At 40.2% G+C, this 15287-nt stretch overlaps 1 protein-coding gene across 1 annotated transcript in view; it reads right to left on the reverse strand.

The window, feature by feature from the left end:
• CNIH1 (cornichon family AMPA receptor auxiliary protein 1) overlaps positions 1-15287 on the reverse strand; it is a 50250-nt gene that overhangs the window by 32715 nt on the left and 2248 nt on the right. Inside the window, exon 2 of the mRNA XM_030214898.1 lies at positions 8227-8295. Coding sequence (XP_030070758.1) covers positions 8227-8295 — 69 coding nt within the window. The remainder of the gene's footprint in view (positions 1-8226; positions 8296-15287) is intronic.

Consider the following 15287-nt stretch of genomic DNA (forward strand, 5'->3'; position numbering starts at 1 on the left):
AGCTCAACAAGAGCACTTTGAATTTGGGAATAAGGCAAGCAGACTATTAGCTCGTAAACTACAAAAACGAGCGCAGCGTAATTCCATAGCTGCTATAAAATCTGCAAGAGGGGAGATACAATCCTCCTCAGGGGATATACAAAAAGCCTTCTGGGAATACTATGGCCAACTATATGGAAAAGAACAAACAGCAAGTAGGGAAGAGCAGGAAGAATATATATAAAGGATCTAGATATGCAGGAAATCTCAGTGCAGGATCGAGAGGGCATTTCAGCGTCAATATCAATAAAAGAAGTGGAGGAAGCGATAGATGGGATGCCTGCACATAAGGCACCAGGCCCAGATGGCTTCCCAATAAGATTTTACAAGATGTTTAGGAAGTGGCTGGCCCCCCTGCTATTAAAAGCGATTAGATCCTTTGACGAGGAATGCTCATTGCCATACTCTTGGGAGAGTGGCGGAGGTAGTGTTGATCTTGAAGCCAGGGAAGGATCCGCAACAGTGTGAATCATATAGGCCTATATCCTTACTAAACAATGACTATAAAATTTTCACCAAAATTTTGGCCAATAGAATGAGGGGGCTGATGCCTCGCCTAATTCACTGTGACCAAGTAGGGTTCATTGAGGGACGCCAAGGCAGTGACAATATACGAACCCTAATACATGTGATCCAACAAATTGAGAAAGAAGGGAGACCGGCGCTTTTGCTGTCGATAGATGCAGAGAAGGCCTTTGACCGTGTAGATTGGGCCTTCCTGCAGTCCCTGTTATTGAAGATGAATATGGGAGAGAGATTTGATAACTGGATAAGCCTTATATATGATAAACCCTTAGCTCTACTAAAAATTAATGATGGGTTATCCAATCCGGTGCAACTCTACAGAGGCACGAGACAGGGATGCGCCCTCTCCCCTTTATTGTTCGCTTTAACAATAGAGCCTTTGGCCAGAATTATCAGAGAGCACACAGGCATTAGAGGAGTGGTTAGGGGTACACGTGAACATAAGATAATGCTTTTCGCGGATGATATTCTATTGACTATCACTGACCCGGTCCGCTCATTGCAGAAATTGATGCCAGTAATTGCACAATATGGGAGAATGTCAGGATTTAAGATCAATATGGCAAAATCTGAGATATTAAATCTATCAGTAGGCCAGAGAGAAATTCAAGAGATACAGCAAAGATACCCATTTATATGGGCACAAAATTCTATCAAGTATTTGGGTATCCAGATAACAGGGAACATTGACCAGCTTTATCAAACAAACTATCCCTCTAAGGTTAAAGAACTATTTTTGGAACTAGATAGATGGGAAGCTATAACAATATCATGGTCGGGTAGAATCAATGCAATAAAAATGATCATACTGCCCAAGCTACTGTATATGTTTACGGCCCTCCCGATACCTATACCACACACCTTCTTTCAGCGATTAAATAGGAAAATATTTGCATATATTTGGAAAAGGAAACCTCCGCGGGTACGTAGGAGGGCAATGCACCATCCATCAACGTCAGGGGGGATGGAGTCCCTGATTTCTACCTATATTATCAGGCAGCCCAGTTGAAAATCTTGGCCGAATGGCAGCCCGGTAACAATAAAAAATGGCTCCACTGGGAAAGAGCATGGATGGGCACGAAGTTTTTAGGTAATATATTGTGGGGACCAAAGCAACAGATACTGGCAGCAAGTCGCAGTCTGCCAGTGGGAATGGCCCACCTACTTACTACATGGCTTCAAATCAGAAATAAAGTGTTTCCTGAACGACAATACTTTCTGCAAATGGCTATAAGTGAAGCTCCTGGCTTCCCTCTGGGGAAGGAAGAAAAAGCTTACCAGCTGTGGGCCAGAAAAGGTCTATATAAGCTGGGGCAATTATGGGAGGAGAATACGGTAAAAGATTTTGAGATAGTAAAAGAAGAATATGATCTGTCTGACAGGGATCTTGTATATTATCACTGTGTAAGGAACTACATTCAGAGGAAAGCTAGAGATGAATTAGAACTAACTGAGACGGGTTTAGAACGGGCGTTAAGAGAGGGGGGAGGGAAGGGATGTATAACTAGACTTTACAAAGCTCTTTTACTCTTGTCCTCCCCGTTAACATTCTATGCAGACAGATGGGAGAAAGCTATGAAAAAAAACTTCTCCATAAAATGGTGGGCGGACAGTTTTAGATTCTTATTGCACACGTCAATTACTCAACAGGTGATTGAAAATGGATATAAGATATTATTCTGGTGGTACTATACACCAGTACGCCTACATAAGATATACCCGAAGATGTCTAAGAACTGCTGGCGTAATTGTGGAGGCCAGGGAACTTTCCTACACATCTGGTGGGAGTGCCCCAAGATCTGTACATACTGGGAGCAGATAATTAAAGTAGTTAATGACTTGGGCACAGGGGGATATACGCGACAAATAGAATATTGCCTGCTACATGCCCGCCCAAAAAAAACAAAGGTACAGGAACATAAACTAGCAATTATAATATTTGCTGCGGCCAAGAGCTTGGAGATCACTGGAGGCCCCCCTCCTGCGGAGAGTGGGGTATAAAGTAGAATATATATATCAAATGACAAAATTGACTGCAATGAAAAAGGGCTCACTGGGGATGTTCCAAAAAGTATGGAGCCCATACGAAGAGAAAAGAGAGAGAATCTGGTTACCAAGCTGAGGGGAATTTCAGGGGAGGGAGGGAAGGGAGATGGGAATTAGGGAATAGATGTGATAAGGGTTATCTATAGTATTTGAATGTTAAAATAAGTGTTACAATGAGGTTGTTTGTTAACCCTGAGGAGACAATATGTGCAATGATGTTTCCAGTGGAATGTAAAAATAACAAAACTTTCAATAAAATAAGTTATAAAAAAAAAAAATAAAACCACTTATGCTGTGTAAGTTCCGGAACTTGCCCAGTCACACCCTTCACTTCACCACCCATTCACATAAACCTTGTGTGGGCACATTTCTATATATCCATAATCTGTGTACATGCTCCCCAATTGTTGTTTCCTCAATTTCAAATCTTCCACTTGTGTCTTAGATATCGTCCTTAAAGGTTCAAATTATAGTCCTTTTAAATCATAAAAATCTTCTAAATCACATCAAGCAGGAGCACAGTGTTCACAACAAAGTCTCTCCAGCACTCTTCTTGGAGTAGTGTTAGTTCAGCAGAGTGAATCAGTGCAGTGTGTCAAGGGCTTCCTGGAATTTACATACTGTTTCCAGACTTTAAGCACCTTCTAACTCTTCACACCTTCTCTCTTTTGTTCCTCGATGCGAGACCGCATTTCGAACACTCCTTTTTCAGGAGGAACATTTCCCTTAGGAATCATGAGTCCAGCACAGGACCCTCTGTGAGCGTCTCAGCAACTTAAATGACTAGACGCTCACAGAGTGTTCGAAATGCGGTCTAGCATCGAGGAACAAAAGAGAGAAGGTGTGAAGAGTTAGAAGGTGCTTAAAGTCTGGAAACAGTATGTAAATTCCAGGAATTTACACAGATTATGGATATATAGAAATGTGCCCACACAAGGTTTATGTGAATGGGTGGTGAAGTGAAGGGTGTGACTGGGCAAGTTCCGGAACTTACACAGCATAAGTGGTTTTATGTGATATATGTATTGTAATAAAAGAAATTAAATATTTTAAAGGAAGAACGTTTTTTGTGATATAGCTAAATATTGCCACCATTTATCTACAGAGCCGGTGGCAGTCATAGCTATTTTTCATTTTAAAAATTGCCATGACGTTTGTACATACAGTGGTCTCCTTATCAAGGAGACATGTGAAGTTTAATTATCTGGAATTAAAAACAGCAAAAAAGTTGCTCCTACTGCTACAAAACAGAAAGGTTTTTATTAAGATGTACTACATCGAGTACTGGGTACACATAGCTATAAGACCTCTAAAAAGGGCTTAAGTTATTTGTAGAGGTACTCCAAGTATAATCGATGTAATATAGTAACAAACAGCCAATCTCTACTCTTCACTGAAACAAGTATTCTATCATAGCCACAAGAGTTTGCATAAAACATGCAGGCTACAGCAAAAGCACTGTGGAAATGTATCTATTGCACAAGTTTAGTAAGATTTCAATATTTTGAAAGGACTCTCAGCTATTTCTAATCTAAAATGTTTTTTAATATTAAAAAAGCCAGCTTATTTGAAATCTTATCATGCAAATTTTCATTTTGAAAATGATGCTTTCCCAGCTAGAGCAGCACAAAAAAGCATCTTAAAGCATAAGTGCCTTCCACTAATTCAAATTTGAGACATAGTATTTTTTTTCAAATTTTGCAGAAAACAAAATGTTCAAGATCTGAAGATTCTATCTAAAATATAGTCACTAATGTGCAGAACAAATTTTCCCAGTTTGTAGCCATAAAGTTCCACCACAGAAAGTGGAAATCTGAGCCCAGGTAAACAGCTATAGTCTTTCCTGCAAAACAAGTCTGGTATTTAGGACATTTACAGGAATAATCAGTGCTTTTTTTTGTGCCGGTACAACTTTTTTCCTAGGGCCAGCTCACCTGCCCTGCTTTCTGTTCCTGCCATCCGTGACGCGTTTAAATCTTTTTTTTTTTTACCTGAAGTCGCAGCACCGGCGTTAGTGAAAGGACCAGGCTCATCATCTCCAGCCTTCCCTTCATTCCCTGTGTGTCCCGCCTCCCTCTGACGTAGTTTCCTGTTTCTGCGAGGGCAGGACACAGAGGGAACGAAGGGGAAGGCTGGAGGAGGCGAGCCTGGTCCTTTCACCAATGCTGGCGCTGCGACTTCAGGTAAAATAAATAAATAAAAGATTTAAACACGTTGCGGGTGGCAGGAACAGAAAGCAGGGCTGTCGGGGTGGTAAGGGAGAGAAGGTGAGGCTGGGGTACTGGAACTCGACATGCAACATGGATGGAGGGGAGGGGAGAGATTTGACATGCAGCATGGATGGAGGGGAGGGGAGGGGAGAGAGTTGACATGCAACATGAATGGAGGGGAGAGGAGAAATGCTGGACGTGGATGGAAAGAGGAACGAGATGCATATGACAAGATGAGGGAAAGGGAAAAGAGGAGAAAAACTGCACATGGATGAATAAAATAGGCAAAAGCTGGATCCACTCTATACCTCCTCCAGTCAAGTCTGCAGAGGACCCACCTTTTACCTATGGATGTAGGGCAAGAAATGAAGAAGAAAGGAGGAAAGTAAAGAAATAAATGGAAAGGAAGCCCTGGAAACGGAGTTAAGGGAACAGATAGGGAGCAGCAGAATCAGAGACTGGGACCAACGTGATCAGAAAAACAAAGTCACCAGACAACAAAGGTACAAAAAAATCATTTTATTTTCATTTTAGTGTTTGGAAGATGTCCAATTTGAGAATTTATATCTGCTGTCTTATTTTGCACTGGGTATACTAGAGCTGTAACGGCTCATAGAAATTATATATAATGAAAAAAAAATCACAAGTATTTTTTCTCCTATACTGACTGGTATAGTATTTTCAATGATACTGCCAATATGCGCCACGGCTGGTATAAGGGGTACGGCTACCATAGGGGCAGAGCCATATATGGTGACCCCCGCCCATAATAAGTACCGGTACCTTTTTTCCTACAAAAAAGCACTGGGAATAATCATCATACATCCACACTTTTGACAGAAAATTGTGGTTGCAAAATCTAGTCCCAACAGGTCTAGCTTAAAAAGCAAATATATGTTTACATATACATACATATACATACATATATATATATATATATATATATATATATATGAATATTCATTGGGGTATCCAAAACAATACTTGTTCAGGTTCTTGGGAAGATTTTGGAATCACTGCTTTAAAAGACTGCAATCTTTCCTAAACCAGTTTGCAGTACTTCTTTCAAAAACCAGTTTTGTAATTCTAGTCTCAGGATGAGGGACAAGCAACTCTAGTCCTCCAAGTCAAAAAGATCTAGTTTTCAGGATAGTCACAGTGGATGTTCTCTCATATACTTCCAAGTATTTTGACAAACAGCCTGGCTAATTCACTTATACAGACCTGTTTGCATCTCTTAAAGAGCTGCCTATTACCACCATAAATAGAAAAAATAGTGTAGACCAACATATTATGGGACTAACCTACATAAAGATAAAAATAAAAATAAATTAGAAGGAAATAATTCAAAAATAATTTTCTGCACTGAAGAAAAATTAGTTTAACCGCTTTCTTGGACATGTCTCAAAATGCACTGTAGCTTTAAATGAGCTTTATTTCAGCAGCATTTAGGAACAAAACACATTTTGGTATATATAAGACAAGGTCATGTGGGCTCAAAAAGCCATAGGAATCTAAACACTTCAAAGTCAGAATATTAAGAAGCATGATGAAACATTCACAGAAGCATGCAGGGTTTTCTGAATTTCCTACCCTAAACTTGCAGAAGCCATTTTCAGCCCAATGTGATTTTACTTACATCAATTTTTAAACCCAACAAGATTTAGAATGGAAACAGACACCTCCAACAATCAGGCACTGCTATCATTACAAACTTCAGCACTCCTACTTACATTAACAAAAAATTAAATCCAAAGAAATTTTATATTTAAAATGCAGTTTTCAGAAAGTTGCAATATCACACTATGAAATAAAATCATGCAAACATATGGATGCTAAACTGATCAAACCAATTGGTGGAAATGTGCACATTAAAGGCTCTCCTTGAAATGTATGATGGTACAGTGCAGCCTCCATTCTGAGAAATTCAGAGGTGTGCAAAAACTGTATGCAGGAGTAATCACCCAACTCAAACTGAATCATTCTAAAGCACAATAAAACAAAAATACCATAGGCCAATCCTCTCCTGATAATTCGTCGTTTATGCAGCTCAGGAATTTTGCAGAGTAGAGGCCTACCTATTAGGGCTGTATCGAATATTTGTATTCAATTTGGCTCCAAATAGGAATAATGTATTCGGGGCACTATTTGGCTAAATAGTAATTTAAATTCAAATACGAATAATCCGGGGCTCTACTGTACTAAATCCTACTGAAATAAACACAATTAATGATTTCACTTTGCTTCTTTTGTTACGTTAAAGCTCAATGGCCATTATTCATATACAGTATTCATATTCGGCTGAATTATATTTTTCATTATTCATATTAGGCCAAAAAGCAATATGCTATTCTGTACAGCTCTACTACTTGTTGCACAATGGGCATTCACCACTGATAATGAATAAACAAGAATTAAAAAAGGGAAAACTGTCAGATGCATAACCGAGTTTTACATTTTCATGCATTTTCTTAAGCACAGTTATTAAATTTATTTTTTCATGTGATACCATCACCTATTTATGAAGCCCTAATATCACTTCTTCAGTCTTTCTTGTACAGAATAGGAAGAATACCACCATCTGCCAAGATAGAAAGTCACCACCAAGAATCCTTCATTCCTGGGCTTAATATTTACTCCCCACAAGAAAACATTTGGGGCATTCCTGGCCCCTGCAACCAGACAGCACTAAAAAAAAAAAAAAAATAGGAGCCACTGCAGGGTCTGGCAGCAACAGAGAAGAGGAGCCATTTCTGCGTTCGGCAGGTGAGTAACTGTGGGAGAGAACAATTCCTCCCTCCAATGCATGGCCAGCCAAAGAACCAAGAGACTGAGCCGAGAACTAAGCTCTCTTGTATGCAGTATTAAGTGGTATCACTAGGTCACAGAATCAGCCTGAGTAAGACTTCTCGGCATATAACAGCTTTCCCACTGCACTCAAGCAAGCAAAATTAGTTACATAAATATGAAAACTCATGGGCTAATTACAAATCTGAAAAGGGCAGATGAACAGGCACACTGAACAAAAACTGTAAAACAGATGTTCCTAACATAAAAAGCAGCATTTAAACTGAAAAACAGTACACACCTTTAGTGCAATTTTGACTCTCTTAATCTTTTTGACTTTTTCAATTGTCTTTGTTCCGATAATATAAAAAGCAGATTAAAAGAATGTTAGTGAACTGACAAAGATCACACACATCTTAATCACAGACTATTCAAGTCAAAGTAGAGAGCCAGCAAGTGGGAGATTTTTTTCCCTAACCCTATGTGGAATTAGTACAAATTAAGTACTGAAACTTTACTAGACAATAAGAACCTTCATTTTGCTATTTAAAGTTATATATACAGAACAGCAGAAAAAAAAAGTGCTAGTAAAACTTAACATTCTTATGCTGCTACTTACAGGGTTGAGGGTATTACACTGATCAATAGGATTCTTGTAATCCGTCTTCAGCTCATCAAAAGCTATGATCTAGAATAAAAACATTATCAATGAAACTACTTTCAACCTGAAAACAGTGATGAATATTCAATCACAAGCACAGTATGAGAGTAAATGAGCACAATAAGTTTATTGCTAACATATGTGAAAAAAAACCTTCCAGTTATCTCTGAGTACCACATTTCTGGTTCCTGGACAACATAAACCTATCAAACAAGAGGCAAGATGTACTAAGGGGTAGATTTTATTTATGGCGCTTGAAAAATCTGCGTGGTAAAAAACTACATTTTATAGAATAGGCTTATTTCCGATCTGATGAAGAAGGGCAACCTTCGAAAGCTAATCAAGAAATGTATTAAGTTATGTCCAATAAAAAAGGTATCATCTTATTTTCTTTTCCATGTTTTATTTTGTTTGATTTCTATTGATAGAATAGGCTTAAATTGTCACACGTTATATATAATAATGCCGAGCACATCTCCATGCAACCAAATTTTGTTGCATCCATTTAGGCCATGTTTTACTTGGCCTACATCCCGACGCCTACATTAGGCGCAGAACAAGTGTATTCTATAATAATGTGCACAGATTTTAGAAACACCTAGTCCATGTCCATAACCATGCCCTCTTTTCAACTATGTGACCTTGAATTTATGCACACCACGTTATAGAATATGCTTAGCGAGTTGTGCACATCGTAATGCCAATTAATGCTAATTGCTTAACATCCAATTGACAGCATTGATTAGCTAGTTTACTGATTAAATTATGCAATTATAGAATACGCGTTGATTTCCAAGCAGAAATTAAAGGCACAATATATAGAATTTGGGGTGTTTTCCTACAGATATAAGCTTGGAAAGATTCCTTTAATACACCTGATCCAAAGCGGTAAAATAACATTCACTAACTTATAATAAAGGAAACTAAACCAATATAAACTGGCCTTTTCAAAGTCACATAGCATCTAAGGTGAGGAGATGACTCTGAAATTAGGGTTTGTGTGTTGTCTTAAGAACCGGGCCCACCAAGTGCTTTTTTCTGGCCCTCGGAAGCTCAGCAAATTCTTGTGGTGCTTACAGCAGGATTTCTACTTCCCCGTCATGACTCAGTAGTCTGTAAGCATGAGCTGCACAGTGCAGGGTTTGAGTTTCTCTCACGGTTTCAAATCTCACCAAACGGAACTTCTGGCACTCCATGTTTCAAGCTTGCAGAGAGTCAAGTCATGATGGGGAAGCAGGAATCCCACTGTTTCTTCTGCAACTGAAGCCAGGTGAGGGAAAAGAAATTGGGTGAAGGCTAGTGGTGATAGTAGGGGTTTACATAAGCGAGAGTGAGACTGGGTGACGGCTAGTGGGAGGGGAGTACATGAGCGAGTGAGACTGGGTTAAGGTTGGGGAGGGGACGATGCACCATCATATTTTGCCACTATTTGATTAAACATGAAGCAAAGTAAGACTGTTTTAAGCCCTCCGAGTGTTACAAAATGTAAAATGTGGCCCCCTATAGAAAAAGGTTGGACAAGCCTGATCTTATGGAACCAATTTAATCAGTACCTCAGAAGCACAGTGATCATAAGCCTCAATCTTCAAAACTCAGCAGCACAGTGGAAGAATCCAGTTCTTCTATTCAACTCTTGCATCAAGTATATACACTAATAGTAGTCTTGGGGTGTTTCGTCTTAGGATACAAAGCCCCATAAGAAATCGGTGCTTAGCAAAGTACTTTAAATACTAAATTCTTTTAAGGAGCATTTTAATGATGGCAAACATGGGCCCCAATGCTCAAAGGTCCGGCGCTAAAGACAACAGCACAGACCCCATAGTGCAAGATCAGTGCAGAAACTTAGCTCTCCAATGTTCAAAAGAAATAGTATTCAATTTAAATGTGCGCTATGAAACCGAAAGCAATGGGGAGGAACACGCCTGGCGCATGCATATGCACAACAGTTTCATAATAAATGCAGCTGTTGTGTGCATGCCCAGGCAAGACCTGAAGTGCTAGCACATATCAGAACCATTGCTCTAAGCCTTTAAACAGAAGAAAGGCTTATATTTAAGTGCAATGTCGCCGACGTGTGCTTGCACTTTGGTTTTGCTTGGACTCGCATACATTTGTTTCTATCAGCATTTATAGGCTGCATGAAAAACCAGTAGGTAAGGTGAGAAATTCTGAGGAAATCCTCTCCAAAACCTTCAATGCCACCCTTGAGCTGGCGGTAAGTTTCCAACGTTAAAGGGCAGCATTTGTTTCTGTGTTGTTCTGAGCACTGGAGGGGAATATCAAATGACCTCATTAACATCCGTTGAAGTACATTTAAATAAAATTTGCAGCCATCTTTGGCGCACACGTCATTTCCCACACTATAGCCCTCTGAACATTCTACGCACGTTAGCATGTGCACTAGTCCAGCGCTAATTGCCTCTAATGCCGGTGTTAGGGTCTGAGCATCAGACCCATGGTATTTTGCATAATTATTGAAGAAAATGGTGTTGTATTACAGAAATGCAAATTAGCATTTCTACTATTCACCCAAAACCCGCTCTGTGCAAGCAATCATTACATTAAAGATTTAACTGATAAACTTTTCTTACAACAAAGCGTGATTCAAAAATCACCAAAAAGTGCTTCAAAGTATGTCACTAGTAGATGAAAGCCAATGAAGGACAACATTAAAACAAGTTATTTACAAACTTGACAACAGTTTTTTGCAATTCTGAAATTTTTTAATCCTTAGAACATATATCAAGGTTGCATAAACATAACAGGATACTCTGGAAGGTTATCTACGAAACATTTATCTGAGTAGTTTGCCTTTTTTGTGGGCCAAGAAAAAAAGTTTATGCGCTCACATTGACAAACTAACCTCTGGTGTCTTAACACATTCTGAGCATTAAGTTAGGTACAAGATGGATCAAAAGCTCATTGGCATATTGTGTTTACATACATTAGCCTCCATTATCCCTTAAGTACTCCTCAAACTGTTTTTGGCTAAGATTAAAACTAAGTCTTAGTTTTATGAATAGTGCTTTAAGACTCGACAAATGCAGCTCTGTACAATGGAAGCAAACATTCAGGTACAGAAACTTCTTGCCCCCAAAAGCATACAAAGTACCAGAGGCAAAAAGAGCATAAAGTGGCTTTCCTGGGGACACAAAATTGTTAAGTAGTAGTACTTTGAACCCTTCTTTCCAAACCATTCCTCTAACCACTAGGTCACGCCTTCCCAATACCAATAAGTACATCTGAACCAGCTAACAACCAGCTAGAAGCATGGATGTAGACCCCGTACCTTCTGTGAATGGCCAAGATTAAGGAAAGATTTCCTGTGAGATCAAGAGGAAGGTAAACAAAAAATTGGCTGGACCATGAGCAAGCTAGAAGGACCAATCATGAATTAAATCACAGTCCAGAAACCAGGCTAGGAAGCCTAATCATGCTCAGTCACTAAGATATTTACAAAAAGTAGATGCCATAGCCACTTTATTAAATTTGGATATTATAAATCAAGAAACCAAATAAAATAATTTGGATGTATAGTACAACAGATTGTAAACACAAGAAAAACGCTACACACACTGAAACAACCAAGCATTTACCAGGGATTACTACCCTCAGTACTGTTGGTTATAGATTAAAAAATTAGCAATATTACTACTTTACAGAGAATTGAGAGGACATATAAAAGGAATTTATTAACCTAGCAGACTCGAGTTTATCATTTGAGGCCGTTCACCATGGGGCTCTTTTACTAAAGCTCTGCGGGCACTACAGGAAACTAGAGCCACATGGTCCGTAGGTATAAATACTAATATCTGTTAGCACACACTAAACTTGAGTAAAAGTGCCCCCCCCCCCCGTATACAATTCACACGTGTGCCACGTGTCCTTGTTATCCAGATATATGTGGGAGAAAAAAAACCTGATCATTGGCTCAGCAAATTGCAGAGTCTGGAGGAAGAGATTATAGCAGTTTTATTGGTGTTCCATTGCATGAATCTTTGGACACCAGTTTGATTCATTAAGGTGCTTTTACTTTAGAACATATACCAGTATCTGTAAGCGAAGGAAATGGAGGAAGATGTTTGGTACAGCCTGAACAAAGGTAGATTTATAAATTTAAAGTATAGAATCTAAAGATTAAATGTGAACATTGAAGGGAATGTGTTTTTCTGAGTAATTTGACAATGTTTTATTCATGAAGTTCAGCACGACAAAACATCCACATCCAATTGGTTTCAACAAAGTTGGAGTCCATAAGGACTGTTTTGTTCACATGTGCGACAGCTAAAAAGCAGCCGTGCACGGAGTGTTTGATTTGATCACTGTCTGAGCTTTAGTATACATTTAATTCAGCACATACTGTATTTTAGAATTTACAATTTCAGTCCACAATCTGAACCCCTAACAAATCATGGAAGCAAGATGGCTGGACTCCATCTGGCATGTATAAGTGGTTGCTTTAACAAAAGCATTTTAAAGGAAAAGACTTTATAAAACAAAACTCAAAAAAGTTGAAAAAAAAAAAAAAGCTATTGAAAGAAGGTTTGGAGGTTTTTATTAGATCAATGACAAGCATTGAGCTCTTTTTGCACTGTTGTAGTGCTGAGAAGCTTCTGAGAACGACACGGGGACAAAATTTGTCCCCCGTCCTGTCTCCATGGGTTCTGTCTTCGTCCCATCCCTGTGGGCTGTGCTCTCATCTGCAGAAGCCTGAAACATTTATGATTTTATATTTAAATCTTTTGTTAAAGTATAAAAAGAAATATGCTGTGCAACTGTTGTGTATAAATTACAAATAGAAAACAACAACCAGCAGCTATAATAACCCTCCCACCACCACCCTCTACCCTTCCAACCCCAACAATAGCCGACTTCTACTACCCCAAGGAATCCTAATCCACCCTGTTGTCTTCCAGTCTCCCCTGCGATAGAAGATGTCTTCTTAGAAGATATGCTGGTAGCAGGATGTACAGGATCCCCCATGCAAATTTTACTAGCTGTGGCTAGCATGTTTGCTTGTTTTTCCAAAAAATAAAAACACTGCCGTCTGCATCAGTCAAACAAACAACAGTCCAGTTCATTAACCGGCTTCAAAGTAGAAAGTGACACGGTGACAAAGTTTGTCTCCATCCCCGTGTCATTACTTCCTGATGCCTTCAAACATGCCGTGGTCACACCACTCCTTAAGAAGCCTTCACTTGACCCTACCTGTCCTTCTATCGACCCATCTCCCTCCTCCCCTTCCTCACCGCCGCTGTCTTGACTTTCTTTCATCTCAAGCTGTTCTTGACGCACTCCAATCTGGCTTTCGCCCTCTTCATTCAACTGAAACTGTACTTACAAAAGTTTCCAACGACCTGTTACTGGCCAAACCCAAAGGTCTCTATTCTATCCTCATCCTTCTCGATCTGTCCGCCGCTTTTGACACTGTTGATCATGGCTTACTCCTTGATACGTTGTCTTCACTTGGATTCCAGGGCTCTGTTCTTTCCTGGTTCTCCTTCTACCTCTCGCTTCGCACCTTTAGTGTACACTCTGGTGGATCCTCTTCTACTTCTATCCCACTACCAATCGGTGTACCTAAGGGTTCTGTTCTCCATCTACACTTCTTCCCTTGGCTCTCTGATATCATCCCATGGCTTTCAATACCATCTCTAAGCTGATGACTCCCAGATCTACCTCTCTACCCCCGAAATCTCAACCAGCATCCAGACCAATGTATCAGCCTGCCTAAGTGATATCGCTGCCTGGATGTCTCAACATCATCTGAAACTTAACATGGCCAAAACCGAGCTTCTCATCTTTCCCCCTAAACCCACCTCTCCTCCCTTTCTCTATTTCTGTGGATGGCACTCTCATTCTCCCTGTCTCATCAACTTGTAACCTTGGGGTCATCTTCGACTCCTCTCTCTCCTTCTCTGCTCACATTCAGCAGATTGCCAAAACCTGTCATTTCTTTCTCTATAACATCAGCAAAATCCATCCCTTCCTCTCTGAGCACTCTACCAGAACCCTTATCCACAATCTTCCTCTCGCCTAGATTATTGCAACCTGCTTCTCACCGGCCTTCCACTTAGCCATCTCTTTCCTCGTCAATCAGTCCAAAACTCTGCTGCGCGACTCATTTTCTGCCAGTCGCTATGCTCACGTTAGCCCTCTCCTCAAGTCACTTCACTGGTTCCCTATCCGTTTCCGCATTCAATTCAAACTCCTTTTACTGACCTATAGTGCATTCACTCTACCGCTCCCCAGTACCTCTCCACTCTTGTCTCTCCCTATGCCCGCCCTCGGGTACTCCATTCTGTGGATAAATCTCTCTTCTGTCCCCTTCTCCTCTACTGCTAATTCCAGACTCCGTTCCTTTTACCTTGCTGCACCTCACACCTGGAATAGACTTCCCGAGCCTGTACAACTAGCCCCGTCTTTAGCCGTTTTCAAATCCAGACTAAAAGCCCACCTCTTTAACGCTGCTTTTGACTCCTAACCACTACTCACTTGCCCTGTACCCTTTTATCCCCACCTCTTTAATTCCCTTACCTCTTAGTTGTTCTGTCTGTTTACCTGTCCTATTTAGATTGTGAGCTCTTTGAGCAGGGACTGTCTTTTTCATGTATGGTGTACAGTGCTGCGTATGCCTTGTAGCGGTAAAGAAGTGATAAGTAGCAGTAGTACTTCTAAGGTCTTCCTCCAAAAAGCGCACACAATCGTTGGCTGTTCCAGTGTATTTTATAGTTTCACCACTTTTAAAATGTAGCTACCAACCCCTGCCCGGTGCATTCTGGGATGCATTGGGCAGAGCTAAAAAAACCATATAAGGCATTCTCTCCTTATTTAGTGTTTATCCCTGCCCAATGCATCCCAGAATGCACTGGGCAGGGGCTGGGCCCTGCCATTTTGAAAGTGGTGGTGCGAAGCCAGGAGCTCTGTTACTCCTGCCCAACATTAAGGTACCAGGGAGGGAAGGTTGCTTGACCACCAGGGTCAGTTGCTATGGTACAGTCCACTGGGCTACCAGGGAA

The sequence above is a fragment of the Microcaecilia unicolor genome, chromosome 9 (assembly GCF_901765095.1).
Source record: "Microcaecilia unicolor chromosome 9, aMicUni1.1, whole genome shotgun sequence".
Classification (NCBI taxonomy): domain Eukaryota; kingdom Metazoa; phylum Chordata; class Amphibia; order Gymnophiona; family Siphonopidae; genus Microcaecilia; species Microcaecilia unicolor.